Here is a 25,608-nt window from a genome sequence, read left to right as displayed (position 1 = left end):
CTAAGTTAAAATGTATACGTATTAAATATGTGTATATACATATATTATATTTTATTCTAGAATGTTTTTTAAATATAGACTTGTGTGTATTGGAATTTAACAGACTTCAAGTCTTCCCTGATTTATAGATTACAATTTAAAGAATTCATTAGAGGGCGCTGTGCAGCAATTTATTTCGAAGAGTTTTGTTCTAGAGAATATGTGTCTGTTAATGCTGTTTCTCAGACATCCCTCAAAACCCCTTTTAATACGTGCGAAGAAGGATTATTGTAAGCTACATGCCACTGATAACATTGAAATGAATAATGGAAAACAAATAAACACACAAAGCAATTTTATTTTCAGCTCATGTGTAGAAAAGTTAGGCAGATGTAAATGCCACATTAATTACATATGTACATTTATAAACTGTCATGACCAACATGCAATATGCCTAAAAAAAGCAGTAACAAATACAAACATATTCCGCCTTTGACATGACATGAAATGTGGTGCTTTTGCTCTGATACTTTTATAAGCCTTTGTTCAAGTCAAGTCTCGAGTACTTTCAAGGAAATCTTTCTTAAGCTGTCATTTTATTGCATTATTTATTGAAAATGTACAATTGCCGTAGAACAGAGACCAGAGAGACAGGAGTGCCTGAGAGACATTTTTATATAAACAGTGTCACAGCATTCCGGGAAAGTTTTTTTTTCCTCTGAAAAAACTCTTTCCTGACATGTAGGCTTGTGTTAATGTGTAACTTAAAAAATCAACTGGAGAAATTATTTGAAGAAAGGTCTGACTCAAATATCCATCTCTGTGTTGGCTTGCAGTCGTTACGTTCTGTTCTGTCTCACCAGCCGAGTGTGTGAAGCTGTCAGCCGCAGTTTTACGCACGCGGCTGTATTAACAGGTTACTGGAATATCACCACTCAAGTGACATCACAGCACACTGCAAATATTCACAGAAACACTGTCTGTGACAAGAAGCATCTAAAGATTTGTGAAACGCAAACACTTCAATGCGTCACTGTACTGTTTGTACAAAGTCTCATGCTTGACAGCGACTGTTTCAGAAAGAGAGCGTTAGAATAAAGAAAGCTGTAGGTTAAAAGGTGCAAAAGAAGATGGTTAAGTACACACTGACACGCCATTAAAGGAAGATGAGAGAAACGAGGCTGGTTATGTGTACAATATATCGCGGACTATGACATCAATAACACAATTTCATAGAATGAGGTGGTAAGAATGACGCAGGGTTTGGAATGATTTTTAAACGACTTTTACTTGAAACTTTAGACTTAATAATAGAAACCTATCCAGACTAGATTTTGCAAGCCATGCAATGAAAAATATTTTAAACAATAATATATCTAGGTCATATTTCACCCCAAAATAAAATATAATAATGATAATAAAAATATAAAGACAATAAAGCCTGTTTAATTACAAATTTATATAAAACATATTAAATTAGAATGACATTAGAATACATTATAAAATGTCTTGCTAAAATGCAAAACAATGCAAAAAAACTTTAAGGGACCTTAGGGTTTATTTTCCTGATAAATAATTTTTTTTTAATAATGTTTAAAAAGGTTTAAATTTCAGGATAAAATGACCTGGACAGTTTTTTCTCTACACTTTTTTATGTAAGGTGCTTAAAAGGTTCTTCTCAGCGATGCCTAGAAGAACCATTTGTGGTTCCACATCTCTTTCTTACTTTTTCTAATCTGAAAAACAAAGAAACAACTTTTGTAAAACAGAAAGGTTCTTTGGATGTTAAAGATTCTTAATGGAACCAAAAGGTTCTTCTATGGCAACAAAGAACCTTTTGAAGCACCTTTTTTAAGAGTGTAGGTAGCCACAAATGCATTGAATGAAAAGTAACAAAAATAAGGCCATCGACTGTGCAAAAAAAGACACCACACAATCCAAAGTAAAGCAATAAATTGTTTTTGGATTAGTAATGGCATAAGATGAATAAAATAAAAAGTATACAATACAATTGCTTTGCATATCGGGTGTATATTAATAACACATTTGGTTATATTTGACAGACGTTGTGAGGGCCCACAATTCCTTCCCAGAATTCGGAGAGAAGGCTTGATTCGTCCTTTTCTACATATGTATCAGCAATGCACCTCAGACAGACAGATCTGAAGAGTGTCGGACCTTAGAAGGATAGACATCCTCTGTACAGTGTCGGTACTAGTCAAAACAGTAGGTAAATGCTTACTGCCAATGCGCTTATGACTGCACGTCAAAAAAAAATACTAAAAGAGTGTAAAAGTAACAAAAGGCTAAAAAAGTTCCAATACTGTGTTTAGGTTTCATGTAAAAGTGTTCAAGAGTTCATCCGTAGGTTAGTCCTCTCCAGTGCTCGTACCAACGTACAGGCAAAAAAGGCTGCCGCGTTTGTATAAGGCCAAACATGGTGATGCATGAACTGGTTATGGTGACGGAGATGAGTGACATTACATGTCCGCTTTGACGAAGGAGGCGAACATGCTGTCTTCCTGTTCCATGAGAATCTCTGGTCTCCCGTTCTCCATGATGTTTCCTCGCTTCATCACGATGACCAGATCAGCTGTCAGGATAGTGTGAACACGATGCTGCGGAAAACACGCACAATCAGGCAGGTTCGTGAGACAAGTCGTGTCTTAGTTAAGTCTTATTTGTCGTGGAACAAAATTTATGTTCAATATTTTTACATCACTTAAATGTTTATTCTTGAACTTTTGGAATTGGTTGCTCTATTCACTACAGCTGCTTTGTACAATAAAGACCATCTTGGGTAAATATTACATTGGCTTTCTCAAACCTTTCTAGGATACGAACACTTGCAGGTGCAGCTATCTGGGGCTTTTACATACAATATGTAATACCTTGGCTGCTTTATCATAACACCATTGGCTAGATGGAAATAAATACTTTACTATTTGCACAGTCCACTGAAATTCGTATTAATTCAAATCTATAATGACAAACACGCGCGCGCGCGCACACACACACACACACACACACACACACACACACACACACACACACACAGGGAGCTGATTTGATTACCAACCAATGTGCAAGGTTGTGGGTGCAATGGGTGGAGCCAGAGGACGCCTACTTGTGCGTCTGGACTAAAAGGCGAAAGACGCTGTCCTCCTGCTTCAAGAGATTAGCAGCGCTGTCGCATTCTACCAGATTTCCAGAGGAGAACACCAGCACCTGCTCCGCCTCCAAGATGGAGGACACCAGGTGCTGTGTCATGGTGGAAGAGAGACAGGGGGATGCAAAGAAAAAGAGAGATGTTAGAGAAAAAGATGGGAGGGTTAGAAGAAAATTGGTGAAAAGTGGAAACAAAGAGCATGCGTTCTTACAAAGCTAATTCTTAGCTTGTTCTGTGAAACCGTTTTAAGTAAAAGCTGTTAAGAATAACACAATGCAAAGAGAGCAAATAACAATTTGCTGAATGCTTCTTTGGAGCCAATATGGTTCGGCAAAGAGGTTTACATTAAGATGATCGAAAGAAGATTTTAATAAAGATAAGATGAAGAGTAGGCAAATGTCCAAGCCCGACAAGTAAAAAGTCCGTATCCCTTCAAAATCTAGCTTTGTTTCTGTTTGTTTAAAGAACGCTAAGAAAAGGTTGATATAGGGTAACTTACAGCTATGGTGACAACCGTCCGGTCAGCAAACGCAGTCATCACAACCTTCTGAAGAATGTTTTCCTGTTGAATTTGTCCCACAAAGTATGTTTTAGTAAGATTTTAAGCAATGTCAGTTCTTGTTCATACAACTGCCAACACGAATAATGCTTTTATTCTTCGAAATGAACACGTTTCTCATCCTTCCGTGTACAATTCATCAATGAACATTATTCCAAAAAAGGTTCCAGGGTGCTCCAGCACTCATTTTTTTCAACCACTGCATATAAATATAATTTTTTTGTCTTGAACATCCTGGTTTCATTAATCTTACACCAAGTTTAACCGTTGAACAACATAAGAGGTCGTACCGTAGCCATGTCGATAGAAGCTGTCGCCTCATCCATAATTAAGATGCTGCTCTTGCGGACAAAGGCCCGTGCTAGACAAAACAGCTGTCTCTGCCCCACGCTAAAGTTCTCGCCTCCTTCTGTTACCACAGCGTCTGGAGAAAAGCAGACCCATAGGGCATGATGCTTTATAGCTGATCACAAAACAATCCTGAATGCTTAGGTCATCATAGAAAAGGTCAAAAGCGTAAGCAAAAACAAAGCCACGGCAAAAATCCAGAATTTTGTTTCACTAGAGAATTAAGCATCAAAATTATGAGGTGACTGACATTATGGAGTCAATGTTTTCAAGCGGTTCTGATAACAGTTGGACAGTTGGAAATTGTCAGGCTTACCCAATCCTCCTGGGAGGGCTTTAACCATATTCTTTAACTGGGCGATTTCCAAGGCTTCCCAAAGCCTGTCGTCGGTGCAAGTGCGCTCTGGATCGAGATTTAATCTGTGGAAATATAAAGACTGTTTATGTACATATGCAAACATACACAACCAACAGTATTTCAAAATCTTTTTGTATATTTATGTATTTATTGTCATAATGTACTTATTTAACTAATTATATTATAATATAGCTCATTTTATGGCTTTTCAATTTTCAACCAATACAAGCAGTGTTGCACTGATAACTCGAGACTGTATGTGCATCACAGAGATTGTTGCACATGCCATACTAGGCAAAGTCTCTCGGGACCAATGATCTCCATATAAACATCATCATGGCAACAGCTCGCTCAAAACCATTCCCAGACGACTTGTGATGACGGTTCGGTTTTATTTTATTTTACATCCTCTAGAGGCCCCTTTAAACAAACCCCATATGCGCTCTGTCTTCAGCAACAAACATGACACTGAGAAGTATCCGTGAGAAGTTCAAGCATGTTTAAGCTGAAAACACTTGTAGCTACATATTAAATATCCAATGAAATAAATACCCCAAGACACTTTTAAGAATAAGATCTTATTATGAAAAAGCAAGATTATGCAATGCAAATTAAATGGAAATTCCACTATTTTAGTTTCATGTGGGATTTCTGTGTAAAAAACTGTTTATGTTGAACTTCTGATTATAAATGTCAGGCAGGAAGTGATTGTTTATTGTCTGTTTAGGTCAGCTGAGCACAAACAGTGTGCAAGTACATGTTAGTAATATCCTGAAAATTCTCTGTCCTTCTCTGTTATTTAAAAAACAACATTTAGTTTGTTAATAACTGAAATGCTAAAATGTGTCATTAGATTGTCAACAGTTTTGGGACTGTTAATTGAGTGTCTGTATGCGTGGATGAGTGTGGATGTTTGTTTACCGGATAGAGCCGCTAAACAGCACAGGATCCTGCAGGATGATTGAAAGACGAGATCTCAGAGTTTGCAGCGGTAGTTTGCAGATGTCAATGCCATCAATGACAATTTTTCCTAATGCAATAAAAAGACCCACTTAAAAAACATGACATGCATATTTAACATACCAAGCATCGCATTTAATATTCTTAAGCTTCCATCAAAATCTAAAAAAATCACAGAAGGTTTTTTGTTTCAGATGTTAAAGTCAGTTTACAATAACTTGACTTTAATACACACTGGTCCTTAGTGGATAGCTCAAGCCCAAACATAGCTTGCAAAATTTCCATTTTACCTTTATATGGACACGGCGATGAGAGGCCTGTGCACTTTGTCCACTCTTGATTTAAAACATATCATAGAGCCGTGCTCTTCTGCACAAAAGCAGCGTGCGCTGTTTGATTTGGCTGAAGATTTATTTAGACTACGTGCATGAGAGAAATACAAAGTTGCACGCTGGATAATATGATATCTTGGCCGTATCTTTGTCTTTAAAAAGCCAAGAAAAAATACTGACAATATCATCAAGACTTGCCGGCTTATTGTATGACATCACGGCCGCTTGTCAAAGTGACTGTAACCATATGTACAACAGACAAAAACAAGGACGAAGAAACAAATGATTCTGCATGCTGGCGAACAGTTAAGGGAATTAAAAATAGCTGCTGTATTAATCATTTTTTATGTGTTTCCATCTCATCTTAAGATACTTAATGTAGTCCACAATAAAACATTTATCTGGGAAATACATTCTATTGAGACAGCACACTTTATGACCCACTGTTGTTTATAAGGATGGCTTGGAATATGCATAGGGGAAAGACCCTACCTTCGAAAACATCCACCATATTGAAGAACGCCAGAGACAGTGATGACTTTCCACTGCCCGTTCTACCACAGATGCCCACCTAAATGTCAATGAGACGGAGAGGGCAGAAAGTAAGAGCTCAACACAGCGTGACATTTTCAGATTGCACTTTTATAAACACGCTCAGGGCTGCTGCTGTTCTTCTCAATTATACAAACTAGTGAAGACAGTTACAATTTATCATGTCACAATGAGAAGCCGTTTGTGCCGTCCTACTGTTCTATTGTAATTCATGTTATATATTGGGAACAAATTTGGACGAATATTAAAAATGAGAAACTGACAAAGAAAATAAATGCAAAGTGTTCATAATATTGTAAAGATTTTAGAGTCTAAAAATCAAAAGATTTGTTTTATGCAACCTGTATTTGTTCAGCGTTCAGCAGCAAAGAACTGTGGTTTGACCAGGCAATGACAAAATAAACACCAATGTGACAAAACCACAACTGAGTGTTACATTTGTACAGCTGTGATCTGCAGGGGCATACAACCCAAATAAAAATCACATGAATTGATCTATATTTTAATTGATGTAATTGATTTATGATTTGGTTTAAAGGTATTCCGATTTTTAAGAATTGTTTCATACCTTCTGCCCAGGGTTGATGTGGGCGTTAACTTGTTTGAGGACGGGTTTCAGCATGGGGTCGTAACGTACACACAGGTCTTGGATCTTTATCTCGCCATGCTGCGGCCAGTCTTCTGGTACCTGTGAGACATCTGAGATCATACAAAAACACAGGAGAATAATGATGAGCTAGCCAGCAAATGAAACTTTTTTACAGGCATAGATCTGGATGTTCCTCAAAGGATGGATGTACATTTATTTTACTTTCCAGTAATTTCCCAATAGATTAAATTCCCACCTCATTGAATGTTTTGTTTTACTGTTTTTCACCATTTCATGTTGACTGCAGTCAAGCATGATTTTGGATAAAAATTGGTTTACAGTCACACTTGAATAAAGCAACAGGAAGAGAGGAGATAACACAAATGTCAAACTTTTTTAAATAAAATGAATTATGTTCATTAAAAATAAAATGATATAAAAAGTTATCGAAACTATGTGTATTTGGTGGATGAAATGGAGTCACACACTGAACAGTTTAGGCCCCTGCTGTTGGGGTCCTATTCTCTGATATATCTGTGTGTGGATAATCCAGTGATTTAAATCCCAGCATTTGTCTTTGTGAGCTGAAGTACTTTAACTGTAGCCAGCAAATGATCATAGATCAAAAGCAACAAGAAGCCTAGACCATTACAAGTGAGCACTTTAACAACAACAATTAACAATACTATATTTGGTGTCAAAATGCCAAAGTTTAGTCTCATGCTGACAACCTTCAAGTCAAGCTTTCCATAATGTCACTGAGGAGAAAACAAAGTAGGATCTCACAAATGTCATCTCTTTAATTGTTTATCAAATAAGCAATAAGACTCAACAAAAAGCAATTTGAGAAAAATACATTTCAACAGGGTCCCAAGCTGTTCTTTGCAAAGATCCAAAATATTAGATTACTGTACAAACTCAAGCATTCCTCACGAAACACTACCAAGAACAAATCATCTGAGGTATGTTTTTACTTCTAAAGAATTTTAAAGAGACACAACATCAAGACTTTATAAGGAACTTCTCCTGTGTTGCTTCCTCTCCAGAGATGTTTTAACATCCTTTTACAGCACTCTCGGTGGTTTGTGTCAGGTCGCTCTGTCCTTGACCTGAAATTCACCTCGTTTGGAGGAAAGGAGTAATCTTGTTCATCCATTCTTTCTACTTGTTTGAAATAAACGTGAAGCCACTAATCTGTGCTTTTAGGTTAGCATGTCTTTCCAAAAACGTCTTTAGACACTGAATAAGTTTAACAACGTTTTAAACAATAGAACAAAAGAATATACAGTATTACCCATGGATCCCTCATAGTTTTCAGAATCTGTGCTCAGAAAACTGTTGACCTTCTTTACAGCCGCCATCTGGACCTCGAGGTCTGCCAGATTCCTCACCACCCAGTTCAGGTAGTTTGTCACCTTAAAACAAAACAGAACGTCAACTCCTAAAAGCTTGGAGAGTAATAGAGATCTGCCTCACTACCTCTGAGTTCAATTAAACTTTGAGTTTAAACTTTTTAGTTTAAGTTTGATAACTCACAGTGAGGGCGTATGTTAGACCCAGTCCAACCAGACCAGATTGAGATGAGGACCAGATAGCCGCCACTGCAGCCGTGAGGACAACCACGGCACCCAGATAATCCTGACAGGAACACACAAATGATACAGTGAAATCCACCATCATGTAATAAATGACCTAAATACATCATGTTTTAAAAATACTATTTAGCTTCACTTACAGTTCTGACCTCCAGCCACCGGTTGGCAGCAGAGAGAAAGAGGTACGCGGTGTTGTTGGTGTCGGTCAGCTCCAACATCCTCTGCTTGAAGCGAGCCTCATGTCTGCAAGAAATAGTACTTAATGCATGACTGTTCGACACGTCAACAAAAGCTTAAGCTTTTAATATGTATCGTTGGATTACTTAAGTCAAGAAAGGGTGTACAAGCGTGACGTGTTTATAAGAACTGGCTTTGAACCGTTTGAGACAGACCAACACAAGACCGCATGGATAGTATCACAGAGAAATACATTAGATTTAATTGATATGCCTTTGTTTGGGTCTGCAAAAGTGGGCACATTGCCTTCTAGAGGAATGTTAACAGAGAGAGCGAAAGAGAGCGGTTTATTCAAAGAGCCACGTGCTTCTTCAAAGAGCCTCAATGCACTGACCTGAATGCTCTAATAGTGGTAAGACCTTCCGCGGTCTCGGAGAAATGACAGAGGAGAGGCAGCTGAGTGGAATCGTCCAGATCTTGGAGATCTCTGTGGAAGATAATAATAAGAGATATTACATTGAGCACGACGGTAACTGAGCACAAATTAGAAAGATAATCACAAAAGTTTGCTTAATGTTTCAATCTGAGTGTAAAAAATATAGTAACAGATTACTATAGTTTCAAAGACCAGGCTGCTGATAATGTGGTCGACTGCCATTAGACATTGCATCGCAATGACTCAATTTACCTGGAAGCGACCCTGAAGTACTTCTGAATGAAGTAGAAGGCCACAGCAAGAGGCACAAGTGCAATGAGAAAGGTCGGGGTCACAAAAGCAATGATCCCAATGGCAGAGAGACACAGGAGCGTGGACCGGGTGAGAGACTCCAGCGTTGGGGGAATGTGCTGTGGAGAGAGAGAGAGAGATATTAGCACATGTGTGCCACATTTCTGATCTCATTAATACATTCATGTTGAATAGAGTTGGACTGTATCTGTTAAGCTAATGACAAATTTAACTGTTGTCTATGAGAACCTTACCCCTGGTCCCCATACTCCTGCTGACTCAAATGCGGTTTCTTGGTGCGTACACCCAAAAAACATCTTTTATGGTCCAAACCATGAACTCTTAAATAAAAAGAAACACATTCTTTGTGGGTTTTTTCTCACCTGATCAATAATGTTGGTGTCCGCTGAGAAACGATTTAGGATTTGTCCCAGCGGGGTGATATCAAAAAATCTACACGGTAGATTACGAAAGAAAGACAAAGTTGAGTCAATTTCAGCATAAAGTGAATTTTGTAAAAACAAACCAAAGCTGGTTTCTTTGTGTTTATACCTGATGGGAGCGTGAATGATCTTGTTGAGCAGATCATGATGGAGGTTGGTAGCAGCAGCCACACCCAAAAACTCAACAGTTAAGGAAGTGATGAGGCAGAGGACAATCGCCGCCCCGCACAGGATTATAAATACCGGCACATATGAGCGATGCTGTAAACCGCAAACAGATTTACTTTACCATTGCTTGTTGCAGCACAACATGACAGACATTTCAATTTGCCATTTCCAGCTATGCTTCACCTCTGTGTTCTGTGTGGCATCGTAGTTCTGTGTGTAGTTGGTTGAGTTGGCAAACGAATCGACAAAAGTTTCATTACGCTGGTTGGAGGACGTCCAGGCTGCTAACCAGTAGTCGATGGCCACCATAACGGAGTGCTTGGCCAGTTTGGAGGACACCATCAGGAAGACCATGAGGAAACCGCCTGAGGACAGGTAACGCCAGCACATCCTCCACGGGATCTTCGAACGCCGGCTTGTGGTGGTGGACATGTTGTCGTCTTCATCTTCCTCTACTTCCTCCTCTATGGAATAAAAATGTTGAATAAATAAACCTGTTTACTTGTGAAGCTGTAATAGGGAAAAATGATTGAACATAAATCCACCACCTTCATCGTCATCGTCAATCTGGTTCTTCGCATCTCTTGAATAAAAGGCTCTTCTCAAGCTCTTCCTCTCCAAGGTGGTCTGACTCTCCAGTTCAGTCTCCTAAAACACAGTTACATTCACACACACGAAATTTGCCTCTGTCACTATGAAGCAATGTGAATTGTCAGGAGGGAGACAGACCTTCTCTAGTTCTTGGTCTTGTCGATTCATTAGGGTCTTCCAATGCTCATAGAGTTCCACATCATGAGTCTGAATGTCCTTTAATGTCCCCTCTCTCAGAACAGATCCATCCTTCATGGCTATTATCTACCAATGTAAAGTCATTATGGTTAATATGACAAATTCAATTTCCTCCCGAAACACAGTTCTGATCACAGATCACAGTTTTGATCTATATAACATCTCATAGACAGAGAGAGCTGAGCACTCTTTTTTTTTAAATGTTCATTCAGGTTTTATTTTGAGACAATCTAAAGTTCTGACAGTAGCCATTTCCGTTTTTAAATACAAGGATTTGGTAATTCTACAAATTTAGCATTTCAAAAGTCAAGGACAAAGCTAAACTACAAATAAGAAATGAACAGTAGGAAAACCAAAATAAAGCACTAGGCTTTTGCCCAAATTTTCAACATCTTTAAAAGTCATCAGATCAAAACCATTAGTTACCCAGTCGGCATGGATGAGATACTGCAGCTTGTGTGTGACCAGAACCACTGTCCTCTTGTCGTCCTGTAAAAACGTCAGAATTCCTTCCTGCATCAGATGGTCGCTGAGGTGGATGTCCAAAGCAGAGAATGGATCATCCTATCACCCAAATCCAAATTAAAGGGTTAAAATCTGGATTCAATCCGAAACAGTTTTCATGACAAAATGACAAACAGTCATTTTTTTAAGGATCACACTTAAATGACGCTAAATTGAACCCTATGACTTCCTAAGAAGTGAGACACAACGTCAGTCCAAGGAATTATTATAGGAATGAGATTAATTTTGTTTCGGACCAGAAGGGCGTGTTTTTAACGTACAGTAATCTGATAATAACCCTTAAACATTATTTTGTGTTTTCGCTCTTACTGTCACAACACGGGTTACAACATGTGGGTTAAGAAATCTTATCTGGGTGTACCTCCCAAATCAAATTTAAGACTGTGGTCATCATGCACAAACATATCAGATGTGTGGCACATCATTCGGAAAGAGACAGGGTGTGTGTAGGGTGGAGGTATGACACTATCAGGACTATATGAGTATGTGACACTACTCCACACATTCATACCAGGAAAACAATGTTGGTCTTCTGGTAGAGCGCTCTGGCCACACAGATGCGTTGTCTCTGACCGCCGCTGAGATTAATGCCCTGTAGGATTACACGTACACGTACAAATGTAAATCAAAAGCTTTCGTCTCTGACGACATGCAACACTCTAGTAGTCTCTAAAACAGATCTTTATTGGATTAGTATTACAGCAGCTGAGGTCAGATAGCTGGTCTCATGCCCAGAAACAGTGAGTTACTGAAAGTCAGAGAAATGACAAGACCCTCTCTCTCTTGTTCCATCTTACCCGTTCTCCGATTTCGGTCTGGTCTCCAAAAGGAAGGAGGTCAATATCAGGTTGAAGCGAGCAGGCATCAATCACCGCTTTATATCTGCACAATAGATTCAAAGTTTAAAATATAATAATGTTAAGTCAAAACCAAATCTAGGAATCCTGAATGGGCTCTCAAGGGGGTTAAAACCTAAATCGTTTATGACCTGGAGCTCCACAGAGAGTTGTGTTGAGTTGAAGTCTAGTCTTTACCAGTGTAAACATTTTAAAGGGATAGTTTAATTATTTTTATCATTTTCTCACTCTTATGTCATTTCAAACCTGTATGACTTTCTTTTTGCAGAACACAAAAGAAGATATTTGATGACAGAAGTAACATTTATGGGTGAGCTATCCCTTTAAATTAGAAAGTGAACTCAAAGTGGTGCCAAAGTAACAGTAAGGTTTTCAAACTTTCCAAACAATTTGGCTTAAATTATGATTGTAGCGAGGTAGGTGGGACGAGAGCCGGGATGCGCACCGGTCTCGTATCACAGAGGAAATTGGGGAGCGTAAGAGGACGAGTGACCGGACTGTCAGTGAGAGAGGACTGGGTCCCGACATTTGTTATGGTTTGTGTGTGTCGCCGCCAGTCGCTCGTGAGGGGGTTGCCGGCTTTGTTTATTTACGTTTGATTTTTATTATTTAAAAGTTATTTTATGTTCGCCGGTTCCCGTCTCCTTCCTTCCCACATAGCCCCATCGCCCCTTACAGGCCGGGGGGCATCACCGAGACTGTACCTACTCCTCCCCCCGGGGAGTCAATCCGGGCGTCGGCAGCGCCTACCTCGCTACAATGATAATTTATGATAATAATTATAAAGAAAACTACAAACTATCATGACAAATCTTTAACATTACCTCTGTTTGTTGAAAGGACTTCCAAATGTAATATTGTTCTCAACAGTGGCATTGAGCAGCCACGATTTTTGGGCTGCATAGGCCACAGAGTACCTGTTTTTACTAGAGAGCGAGAGAGCGAGAGAGCGAGAGAGAGAGCGAGAGAGGAGAGAGCGAGAGAGCGAGAGAGCGAGAGAGCGAGAGAGCGAGAGAGCGAGAGAGCGAGAGAGAGAGAGAGAGAGAGAGAGAGAGAGAGAGAGAGAGAGAGAGAGAGAGAGAGAGAGAGAGAGAGAGAGAGAGAGAGAGACAAAGAGACAGAGAGAGACAAAGAGACAGAGAGAGAGAGAGAGAGAGACAAAGAGAGAGACAAAGAGACAGAGAGACAGAGAGAGAGAGAGAGAAGAAAGCAAGCAAGGAACAAATTAGACCAATGGAGATGTTGGATGAAGATGTCAAAATGCACATTCAAGGGGCACAAAACACTAAATATCTGAGATTAAATGTAGTGGAGCAGAGTTGGTTCTGTCAATTAATGATCATTTTTAATCCCAGTTTAATAGCTCTGTTTGTGTGACTCAAGTGAATACATTTGGTAAAGAGATCCCCAATATTTTGAGCTATAAAAGATAGTCTCATATCAAGTATAAGATTAAAACAAGGTGAATCTTGTGTGGCATTCTCAATTTTTCAGTTCCGTATACCTTCAGCTTTAATAACGAAGATAAACAATATTTAGAATGGTCTCTTCGTTAGACTAAACAGATTAAAGTCTGTTGTGATTTTCCTTCATGATGCCCAAGCATCATTAAATAGTGATTGAAATTAATATCTGTGGAGAACACACCGTGCGATGACAAGAAGAGTGGTGAATACAACTCACAAACCGCACAAAGCACACAACCCTGTATATATCCATGTTCAATGAGTAGAGGAGGAGGAAAGTGGGTTAAGAAGAAATGCAGGGGGTCCTGAGGGGAATGTATGGATGGTCATGAAGGGGGTCACTGCACAACTGTTAAAAGAGTTTGTGTGTCCTTCTTTCTTTCTTGCTTTCTTTCAAAAAATGCACACAGATTTGGAACAACGGAGTTTGTGAACAATGACAGTATTATAATTTTTGGGTGAACTGTCCCTTCAAGAACAATTAAAAGTACAACATCATGTAATACTTAAATTATCGTTAGATATAGTAAGTTAGCATTTATCTTATAAGGTTGAATTTGTTAAAATTAGAAAATGCATTAGCTAACATAAACTAACAATGAACAATAGTGTTTCAGCATTTATACATTTTTGTCAATGTTAGTTTAACTCAATACAATTGTTTGTGTTAGTTCATTTGTGCATCAACTTAGTTTTTTTTAAATGTATTAGTAAATGCTAAAATGCCATGAACTAAGATTTACAAATGCTTAAGAAGTATTATTCATTTTTAGCTACTGAATGAACAAAGACAAACTTGTGTGTTGCCAAATATTGTAGAATTGTTTTGATAAATATATATTTGGGTAGTTGACAAAGACAACCTATGGTGCGACATAGCAAAAGTTCAGAAAACAAACTGTTATATCATTGGTCTATAAAATAAAAGGGTCATTTTTGTTCATTGTTAGTTTTGTCAACATTTTTGATGTCGCAACCATAGAACACATTAACGATATATTTGTCAAATACCCATCAACACGAATGTCTAAAAGCAATAGAGTACCCTGGCTGAATTAAAAACAGACTACACTAATAAAAAAGTCACTTATATGTTAAAAGTCTCGTGCTGCTTTGCTTTGTAGCATGTAAGAATGTAAAGACTCCTGGCGAAATACCTTATGTTCCCATCGAGGTGTATCTCACAATCAGGCAGTCTGATTGAACGCAACAGTGGGGAGAGAATACAGAGAAACAAAGACATTCACACGTCACCAGAATTAGTAAACAGTCCGGCAGGACATGCTGTTCTGTAATAACACTGACACACCCCACTCACGTTAAACAGCAGATGAGCTGAATTGTGATTTGAGGTAAACAGGTCTTTGGTCTTTGGTCATCGGTTTAGTAAAAACATGTGTGGATGTGGAGTAATGCCATTGCCATTAGAGAACGTGGAATTGGAGACCTACTAACATTCCCTGCATTGTTTGCAATGACAGCTGTGTCAGGAAAACTTGAGTCATTGGACAATTTAGATTGTAAGAAAGTATTTTTCCAATTTGCAGTAATTTTTTTTCGGCAATCCTGAAAAACCCAACTAGATATTTAGATGTTGATCTGCTTGGCTTTGCTAACAAATGCTAATCAGAGACCGTCTCCACCACATGCTGATAGATGGAAATGGTCACAGATAAACAAAAGCATTTGGAAATGACAGACAACAGAAAAGATATGAAATGGGGGGGAAACACATGGTTTGGGAGTAATGAATGGATCCATTGGGGAGGGAAGGGGGTCTAAACACACACACATGGAAAAGCACAAGACGGCCCATGTATGCACACTATGGTACATACACGGCAGCAAAAGCATCTGGATTCTGGAACAGACGGCAGACAATTTCCATACATGTGTTTTCATACAGATAAGGCTTTGATTAACATCTGATGGATCTGGAATGCACATGTACACCCCTGTTTTCCGGTACACAAACATAAACAAAACATTCAAAAGGGCTTTAGGGATCAGAAAACCAGGAAAGGTCAGTTTTTGTTTACGGCGCCTCATTATGTTCAGTTTCAATGCAACGTACAAGTCATAAATCATGAATTTTGACTATTGCAAAATTCTACATGTATACAGTATGCAAATATCAAATTATGGGTAAATTTTCTCTCACTTGCTCCAGTAGACTTTTCCGCTGATGTTCTGCATTTCCCCAAGCATGGCTAACAACAGAGATGATTTCCCACAGCCTACCTGGCCCACGATCATTGTCAGCTGACCTAAAGAGGCCAACGAGATGGGTAAATACTGTTTTACACAGACCAGTTTTGCCCCTGTGGGAGCAGGGATGACTGCAGAAGGATACAGCCCATGTTCACTTTGGAATTATTAAACAAAAAACGTCATTTTTAAAATGAAATAAATTGAAAGGGAATAAGTCTATGTTACATATATTTATAAACATAAATGTTGTCTCCTCCATATGTGTGTTGGGTGATGTTACCCACGTGCAAAGCTAGACACATTGTAAAAAGCTGCAGCAATGCTATTAACTGTACTAAACCGATTCTTGTGTGTTAAAGCGGTGTACCTGTAGGGATTCTGATGTTGATATCCAACAGCGTAGACAAACTGCTTCCCCACGTGAAGTACCCATCATTAACCTTGACAAGACATTCAAGCAATAAAAAACTCATACACAAACCAAACACATTATAAAGATGGAGACAAAACGGCAGCGGCACTGATCAATGGTTGTTTAATCTCTGCTCACGCATGTGACTTCTGTCTTCCGGATATGTTTTAAATTCTAAATTTCCAATATTTATTTACCACAACAATCACACTCCCGTCCAATTATAGTACAGTAAAACTGAACAAAATACGGAAAAAAAAACATTGTAAACATCTGTGAGAAGAAAAGAAAAAGAGAGAGAGGGTAGAAATGGGAGGAATGGCTGTGAATGACTGAGGTGAAGGAGTGTAAATGTCAGTGTAGATTAGGTCATATTCATATCGGCCTGAGCGGATATGACTGTGGGTCAGTGTGGGAGATTCCATGAAGTTTAACACAATGCATGTGTGTGTTTAGCTACTAGGCTCATTAGCTAAGAGGCTAGTGTAGTCCAGAGGGATGGCAAAGGAAGTAAACTCTCCAGGGACAAAGAAACCGAGGAGAAACCAATAAAACAAACAATAAATTAGTGTCCTTCTGATTTTTTGAGTTTTCCTTCTCGTGAGAATCCCGAAGTGCCTTTAGAGGAAAGCTAAACCCAGAACACTTTTAACTAAAGCCATGTCAAAGAACTAAAACAAACTCCATATGGGTTTTTTAAATCAGCTGAGAAAGGGACAAACGTGTGTGTGTGTGTGTGTGTGTGTGTGTGTGTGTGGAGTCAGGGTTGTGTACTATTAGCTGATCCATTTCAATTCTTCACTCTATATTAAATTGAAGAGAGAAACAGGATTCATAATTTGAGTTTAAGAAAGTAAAATAAGTTGGTGAAATTCAAAGAAATTTTAGTTTTTAATCAATTAATTTCTGAGAGCATTAGTCTAAAAATATAATTAAGATTATATTAAAATAAGAATAATTATGGCTGTCACACGATTAATCGCATCCAGAATAAATGTTTGTGTTATTGTGCATATTCATTTCGTATTTATAGAGACATACACATAGATGCATATATTTAAGAATATATAAAAATATATTTCTATATAATTTAAAATGTCTTTACAATTTAAATATGCACAGTGCATAGACTGTTAATCGTTTGACAGCCCAATAAATTATATAATAAAGGTTTTTTAAAGTGTTTAATTGAAATGTCTTAAATATGTTCAGTCTTTCTTTAATCTTTAATTTTTACCCAAAACTCTTCAAAGTGAAGTGAAGTTAGTTACATGTATATAAAACTGTCCAATAAATTACAGCAGTTCCTCTTCTTGTCAATCACTTCAACATCCTGTGGGACATGGCCGATTTAAATTCAACTCAGTGGTCTTGGCCGACCCTGGTTTAAACTTTTTGCACTACTTTCTCAGGCACAAAAGGAGTTAAACATTTATTGGCTGTGACCAGAAGGTTATTGGCATCTGAATGAGAACATGCAGATCTTGAGCTCTCGAACTCTACCATGTGCTCTGTGTCTGTGAGTGAGAAATAAGAAGTGCTGATGGAAGTTTTCTAGAAGTAGCGTCTGACCTGTACAGCGACGTCCTCGGTCTCTGAGGGCCGCAGCTGCCTGCGCATGGGCTGCTCGTAGTTATCCATCTGATACCGTCCCTTCCTGTTTATCGCCTTCGTCTATTATGATCGAAATGAGAAAAACTGTTAAAGCAAGAAGCATCATATGGCAGTTAAAAATTGTTGCTATGAAATTAAAGGGATAGTATGCCAAAAATGTAACATTTGTCATTTATGTTTTGAAGGTTTATATTATTCCTAACCTGTCAATATCAGTTTAATGTGATTGGCACAATAAAACAATATTGACATCCAACCTGCACCATCGATGCCATGTTTGATTTTGGTACTGTATATTCAACATATTTGATTCATACACAATTATTGGCATTCGTAAATATTTATTAAGGAAGTTTTATTTCAGCTATTCCTTTAGGGTCATAAATCCCCACATATCTTAAAACAAGGAACTTGAGTTCCCTCTCCTACTCTCCAACCCGATTTGCTCGACATCATCTCCCTGTCCAAACCCAAGATCCTAAGATTTCCTTCCTTCCGTCCTTCTTCACCGCCATATTAAATCTTTCCATCCTCAGTGTTTCAACCTCGATTTCCCTTTCTCCCAGTCCTAGTTCCAGCTCGCCCCTAGGGACAGATAGTTATAGCCCTGTCTCTCTCTCTAAAAAACAGATGAGTGCCACAATGCTGACCGGAGAAACCGGTTCTTTTTCAACACATATATGAGATCTCAGCTATTCTGAATGACCGGCTCCCGTTTCAGTCCTCTAAATGTGGAGAGTCTCCTCTAGAGGCACGACCGTGTTGAGTATCACGTTTGCTGTTATTTGGGGGTTACAGAATGTAATGACGTCAAGCTTAAATCTCAATCTGAATGTATTTGATTTATGCAGATTTTTTTATTTACACAACTGCTCCTGATGCTGCAAATTAATTGAGTTCCAGATTTTAGCTCTGTTCAGAAGTTTACAGTTTATGCTTCCTAAGTTTTTCTACAAAGTATAAACACAGCAATTGGTTTGTTTCACATTTTTGGTTAAAGGGCCATGGACGGGCCTAGTTTATCAACATAATATCTAAAGAGACTAAAGACCATTTAAAGAACATTCTTGCACTATCCTTCAGAAAAAAACACTGTTTCATGCTTTATTCAATATGGGCAAATCAAGACGTCCATCCATCCATTTTCTACCGCTTATCCGGGGCCGGGTCGCGGGGGCAGCAGTCTAAGCAGAGATGCCCAGACATCCCTCACCCGAGACACTTCCTCCAGCTCTTCCGGGGGGACACCGAGGCGTTCCCAGGCCAGCCGGGAGACATAGTCCCACCAGCGTGTCCTAGGTCTTCCCCGGGGTCTCCTCCCGGTCGGACGGGCCCGGAGCACCTTCCGGGGAAGGCGTCCAGTAGGCATCCGTAACAGATGCCCAAGCCACCTCAGCTGACCCCTCTCGATGTGGAGGAGCAGCGGCTCTACTCCGAGCTCCTCCCGGGTGACCGAGCTTCTCACCCAAATCAAGACGTATTTTTAAGCAATTGTCGTAATACGAAATTAAGAATATATTGCCATATTCTTTACCTCTGACCGATTGTAGAGTAGTTCTTTTTTTCTGTCTGGGCCTTTAAAAGCAAAGAACACCTTAATCCTACGTGTATGGAACAGCCTTTGGCTGTAAGTGTTTTGGAATGTCTTAAGGTGCAAATCTGTATGTGAGCACTCACATCTCCGGGGTATTTGTATTTCTTCCCAGACTCCAGAGGCATGGACATATCTCCATTTCTCCAGCTGTCATCTCCAATCTCGTCGCTCTGAAGGAACTCGCCAAGCTTCTGCACGCTGCAGGGGGGAAGCACAACAATCAATACACTGCACACACACTCATACACACTGTATTTACACTGAACACTACAACACTTTTACAGTACAATATCACAAGCACTTTATGAATTCAATGTAAAACCTGCCAATACAGTATATATACAATTATAAAAGAATGTCATAGAAGTATAAAATAAGTAAATAGTCATGTACCTGACCAAGGCCTTGACGGCAAACCTGACCACCGTAGACAGAAGAAAAAGCGGAGTAACCAGGATATGGAACAGAGCCAAAGAGGCAAACGCCTTTGCCGGACTAAGCCTTTCTTCTTCAATATAGGCGTGTGTGACAAATGTCTATAAGCAAGCAAACAAGAAGCTCAAGGTAATGTTTAGTATACATGCACGTAAAGAGAGTAAATTAGTTTGAAAAAGACCTCTGCAAATCAATCACTTACCGCTAACACTGCAGCAATGGGGATGGCTGCATTCATAAATACTGATGAGAAAAAGAGAAACAGAACAAAAAATATTAGTTGTTAACAGTCATTTAAGATGAATAAATTACATTATGTCAAGGGTAAAGTGTCTATGAGGTGGGTGGGACGCGTGGAAGGGGAGGAGCCTATCGTACTGGACATTGAAGTGTAGAGGGCAAAAGTCTTGAGACTGGTAAGCTCTTTTTCTCGGGTCTCCTCCACACTATCACAGAAGATGTTCTCCCACGCATAGAGCTTCAGGAGCTTTATTCCCTTTAAAATCTCTGTTGTCTTTTTAAGACGGTCTGTCGAGTAGTCCTAAGAAAATAACAAGTCAAGACCTATAGTGTGTTGACAACAAGCATATACAGATTTTGCCAAGGTGTAAGTGAAGCTCACCAGCGTGCTCTTCTGTGTGTCTGCCAGCTTGGTGGCGACGAGGTATTGAACCGGGGCCAAGAGCAGAATGACCCCGGCCCCTATTATGGCACTTTCACCCAACAAATAATAGAGAAGAATCACTCCCATAATGATCTTTAAAAAGAAATACAATATAATGACTCAAGACATGATTGCTTTAGTAAATAAATGCAATTGATTTAGCTCCTTCGGCTGCATTCTTTTTAGAGAGAAGCATGCAATTACCTGAACTGGCATGGCCCACAGGTTAGGACATAAGAAGAGAAACCACATGAGCTGATTAGTCTCTATGGCAACCAGGTTGTTGATCTGGCCCAGGGTCATCTCCCCCATGGACATGTTTGAGGTTGAGAGGCGCAAAATTTTATTGTAAATCATGGCCTGTGGAACAGAACCAACGTGTACATCATCCCACAAACCTTCAGTGCTAAAATGGATTGCTGGTAATTATTACAGTAAATTCATTCAAGATAAAATAAATCCTCTAAAGGAGTCCCGAAAGGAGCTTTTAGGAATGAAGGAATCATCAGTTTTCTCAAATCAACATTTTGGTGACAGACAGATGAACACATATACAACTGAGAGAACATCAAAGTCTTCATACAGTCTTTTCCAAAATAATCTTAATGTTTACCAAATGTTTGAAATCATCAATTTGTGTCTGACCAGAACATATAAAAACAGACTAGACTAGACTAGACAAATAGAATAAAATAGAGTTGAAGCAGAGCAACGGAATAGAATAAAATAGAATAAAGTTGAAGCAGAGCAGTGTAATAGACAGAGCAATGAAGTGGAACAGAGCAGATCAAATAGAAGAAAGTAATAGAACAGAATAAAGCAGAGCAATTGAACAGAACAGAATCAAATAGGCAGTTGAATATAACAGAATGCAATGGAGTAGTATAGTTAAAAAAAGATGAGAATAATCCGAAATAAATGATGCCTTCCATCCAAATAAGGTTAGAATTTGTGTTCTTTCCTGTTAAATAAAAACGTCAAGAACAGTGAAGGTAGCTGCATATTAAATTTCAATAACTTAGTCCATGTTTGACTTAAAGTAAACTCTCCAGAACTTACAAGCAGCGCCCCGCGCAGGTTAATGCCGGTTTCTATGGTGACATAGTAGGAGGCCTGTAGGAATGTTCTCTGCAGCACGAGCGCCAGGAATAGCAGGACGGCCAAAACAGACGTATTCTGCAGTAGCTTAGTGGAAGACATGAAGTAAACTCCTAAAGTCAAGTTCCCTGTCTGACAGATCAACACACATAATACATTAAACCCATTTGGCATACAGTACAGGCATATGTGTGTGTTTGTGTGTGAGGAAGTGAGTATTTTTCAATAAGTTGATTTTCTATTGTGCTTAATCAGAGTTTTCTGTCACTGAATACGTCCATGAATCCATTCTTATCTAAACCTATTAAGAGTGTTAATAACCAAAAGCACATGACATCATGGTCACCCAAGCATACTCTGTGAAATCTAATAACAGCTTTCATCTCTCCGGGCGATGACATACGGGTGTCCTGTTAAGAGCAATGACGCCTCTGTGACATCATACAGGAAGTGATAAACAGCAAGTCAAAATAGAAGAAGGATGTCACATTTATAATCAGAAAAAATGTATAGTACAATTAGCAAACACCAGACACAAGTCTGACACAAGACTGTGCTATGAATGAGATATCATAAACCCTAACCTGCCGTATTGAGATACAGTTCTGAAGACAAGCGGTTTATGTGTCCGAACTGATTGCAGAAGTGCTGATGCGACACAGTCACAGCCATTTGAAATACATTAGACATTTAATATACAGCTTATAAAATGAAATGTTTGCCTTATCAATTTCTGTTGTGCTATTAAGGTGTTTCACAATTCCAGAAATGCAAAGTGGCCCGGCGAAACCCAGCAGGTCAGCCATGTACCGGAAGGTGCTGCTGAGGAGGATGGGCCGTCCGAACGCCCGGTACATGGACCTCCAGATGGAAGGGGATTTCTCTGGGTCATCTGTGTTCTGCTGTCAGAATGTGTCAAGAAATGAGATACCGGTGAGACTTTTCAATTCTGTAGAACTCCATGAACATCACCATTAAAAACGTACGACTACAATATTTGTTCCTATAAGAAATATGTAAACTACGTCAGTCATGCTGTACAGAAAATAAAGTTACTGTTAAACCTGTGGTCATCTCTACATACCTTCTGTTCCTCATAGGCGTCCTTCAAAGACAAATAGTTGGTCAGGGCCCTCATTGCGATAGGCAGCTTGCCAATCTTCTTCAACTCAATGGGTCTCTTGTGGGCTCCAATGATCAGCGGGTTCATCCACCAGTATGTTGCTTTGGACAGGAGGTTAACAAAGGGCTGGAGGAATCGGACGCCGAGGTCCTGCAAGTCTTCAGGTGGTTTTACCCTCTGGGGGTTTGCAAAGAACACGTACTTCTGAAGATAAGATGGACAAGAGAGGTACGGGTCACATTAATGCAGTTACCCTGATAAAAAAGACCTGTATGAAAGTCTATAAACTTTTACCTTCTGACCCCAGATGAACCTACCCTGACTCTGATGACGTTGATCTCGACAGCCATGAGCAGGCCGTACAGAATCACCAGCAGAGCTATGATACAGAAACGAAGATCCTGCACTCCCAAACTCGCCTCCGCAAATTTCCACAACTTTATCATCTTGGTGATGAAAGCCAGAATCCAGTATATGAATAAAGCTGTGAGAAGGAATTTTGATTGGCTCATGAGCCTCATTCTCATACTTTTTTACAAGGAAGAAACTTAAAAGCAACAGCAATATCTGATGTCCAAATAAATTGCCAGCATCATTTTCGCATAATGAGACCATCAATGACTTACCCAGCAGCAGTTTGGGGAAATTGGCTGTTTCTATATTGTGATAATAAACGATTGATGTAGTGGCTGCTATGAAGCCCATCAATGCTGGCATGAAGAGATGCAGGTGATTTGACTCCATTTGCCTACGGTGAGTCATTCACACACAAAACATCAATGTTTTATAGTGCATTACCCATTTTGAATAAGATCTAATGGGGTGGGTCTAACTATCACTGTGGAAAAATCTAAGGCTGTGTATTTCAGTATGTGTGCTGAGGCTTACGTGTTGGAGACGATTCCCTCGGCGATCTCGCACACATGCACAAACAACAATGTGAAGGTAAGGATCCAGCGGAGGTTGTGCCCCGGAAAGTGCAGCCAGGTGTTATGGTGGATCTGCACCTTTGAACTCTGGCTACCCCAGCCTAGACTCACAAACACATATATAAATATTATTAAATATATTCTTTAATTCAAATCCATTTTTTGAACCACACGACCCAGCTTTGACTGTGAGAATGAAACAATTACATTATGGTGCCAACAGTATTTTCATAAATAATTTGTATAATATTTAGTTAACAAGCGCTTTCGATAATTAAATGAGGAAAAGAGCCGACATTACATGGTTTGCAAAAAGATTTAAAAATTGTGAAACGTTGGAGTCTATTACAGTATAATTGGAGATTCTGAACTGTGAATATGACAACCCACACTTTCAACCTGCATCAATATTCATGCATGTCAATGCATGTTCATGGATTCATACCAATAAAAAGAATAGGGAACGTGATAAAGAGGAGAAACACATGTGGGACGAGGTTAAGGGCGTCCACGAAGCAGCCATTGCCCAAAACTCCCTTTTCCACGCTGTAGGCTTGGCTATCCGTGTCGTTTCCGCAGAAAGACAAGCCCATGTCTATTGATCGGGCTAAAGGAGCCTGGGAATGATAAAAAAAACAGGCAGGCAAGGGTGTTAGTTGGGATAGTGGATTTCTGATGCTATCTGCAGTTAACTGTAGTTTTTATTTTTTTAAACAAGCATGCTTTTATAACAGTCAACTGAGTTCAACGTGCAAAATGTCTGTTTTGAGCACAAGCTGACAGTAACGAAAGCTGTCTTCCTGTAAGTATTATTGACTAAGATTTGATCAAGTATTTGACTACATTGATCCTGTGCCTCCAATCAGTATAACAGCCAGATAAACAAACCCCCTTTTGGGACAGTGCCTGGTCTTGCCTCAGAGCCAATTTATTCACCTACGTTTTTTATATAATTTCTTGTTTAGGAGAGAGAGTGGAGGAAATAAATGATATCCTCAAGCTATTTGTTGTCAATATGGAGCCCTGGGTGATATGAAATAAGTGAATTAAAAGTAAAGCCTTAAATGCACTAGTGTAATAATTATTCACACATCTCACAAATTCGTCATTATTATTATTATTAGATACCTCCCACTCAGAAAACTGGTCCAAACCCTCAGCACGCAGTAGGCTATCTATCAAATGTTGTCTACGTGAAGGATGGCCGGAAAATGCGCATTAATAGAAGGCGAAAGTGATTTATAAATGTAAAGCAATCACTTACCGCAGCGATGTCCCTTCTTTAGCAAGTTTTCATGCCCGTTACCTGGAGCTGGGGACAGTAATTCACAGGCAATATTATTTTTAGCTGCGGTGTATCAGCTGTTCATGGTCTCTCTGCTCTCTTGGATCGGATTTCCAAACTTGAACAAGAATGTTGGCATGGACGCACTGAGAAAATAGACATCGACGCTCACATTATGTGTTTGAAAACCATGTTGCCGGGTCATATGATGTCCACATTTATTGTCATCTTTTTATTTATTTTTGTATTCTAGTCTACTAATATAAGTAACACTACCTCTCCAAAAGAATTTCATTTGACAATATTGTTTAGATACATAATATATAGACATATTGTTTTGTTACAATGCAGCATTTCTATCCCAAGTATCAGTTAGTGAATACAACTATGAGTCGTTTTATTTAACATACGTGCAAATGATGCGATTAAAACACAGAAGCCATAAAGCAATGATTAACGCTTTAGGTGCGTTGCGCTATTTATATGAATGTAGATTGTAATGCATCAAGATAAATACACACTTACCTTAAAAAACTCGGTTGAAAGGAAGACGACTTGACGAATGCATGTAATAAACTGCCCCGGTTAGACAATAAACCCGACAGAATCTCGGTGTCCTTGTGGTTGTGAAGAAAGCGCGTATCCTTCGG

General features: G+C 39.1%; 1 protein-coding gene across 1 annotated transcript; it reads right to left on the bottom strand.

Moving 5' to 3' along the window:
• Positions 1-318: 318 nt before the first annotated feature.
• On the bottom strand, positions 319-25,608 carry abcc9 (ATP-binding cassette, sub-family C (CFTR/MRP), member 9). The gene is made up of 39 exons (XM_079453928.1): positions 25,484-25,608; positions 24,938-25,104; positions 24,119-24,290; positions 23,633-23,774; positions 23,371-23,492; positions 23,062-23,228; positions 22,706-22,948; positions 22,344-22,520; positions 21,583-21,753; positions 20,728-20,883; positions 20,482-20,616; positions 20,238-20,400; positions 20,062-20,102; positions 19,818-19,960; positions 19,508-19,622; positions 17,789-17,890; positions 16,172-16,244; positions 15,755-15,860; positions 12,952-13,053; positions 12,068-12,152; positions 11,782-11,862; positions 11,172-11,309; positions 10,686-10,811; positions 10,505-10,604; positions 10,140-10,420; positions 9,898-10,049; positions 9,729-9,798; positions 9,307-9,464; positions 9,013-9,105; positions 8,582-8,684; positions 8,383-8,484; positions 8,141-8,261; positions 6,826-6,956; positions 6,198-6,276; positions 5,335-5,443; positions 4,372-4,475; positions 3,998-4,131; positions 3,648-3,710; positions 319-2,597 (listed from the first exon to the last, which is right to left on the bottom strand). Exons 3-39 carry the CDS (start codon positions 24,264-24,266, stop codon positions 2,460-2,462), a joined length of 4,674 nt encoding a protein of 1,557 aa, XP_079310054.1. The 5' UTR covers positions 24,267-24,290; positions 24,938-25,104; positions 25,484-25,608; the 3' UTR covers positions 319-2,459.

The sequence above is a fragment of the Barbatula barbatula genome (genome assembly GCF_947034865.1).
Source record: "Barbatula barbatula genome assembly, chromosome: 4".
Lineage (NCBI taxonomy): Eukaryota > Metazoa > Chordata > Actinopteri > Cypriniformes > Nemacheilidae > Barbatula > Barbatula barbatula.
Note: the sequence above shows the minus strand (reverse complement) of the source record. Positions and strands in the feature narration are given on the sequence as shown.

What these genes read in the sequence shown, in the direction of transcription:
- abcc9 (XM_079453928.1), bottom strand. Translation starts at nt 24,266, where the DNA reads ATGGGCTTGTCTTTCTGCGGAAACGACACGGATAGCCAAGCCTACAGC. An exon ending in GTTCCCTATTCTTTTTATTG is followed by an intron (nt 23,775 to 24,118) that starts GTATGAATCCAT and finishes TTGTGAGTCTAG; the next exon opens with GCTGGGGTAGCCAGAGTTCA. An exon ending in AGACCGAAATCGGAGAACGG is followed by an intron (nt 11,863 to 12,067) that starts GTAAGATGGAAC and finishes GTAATCCTACAG; the next exon opens with GGCATTAATCTCAGCGGCGG.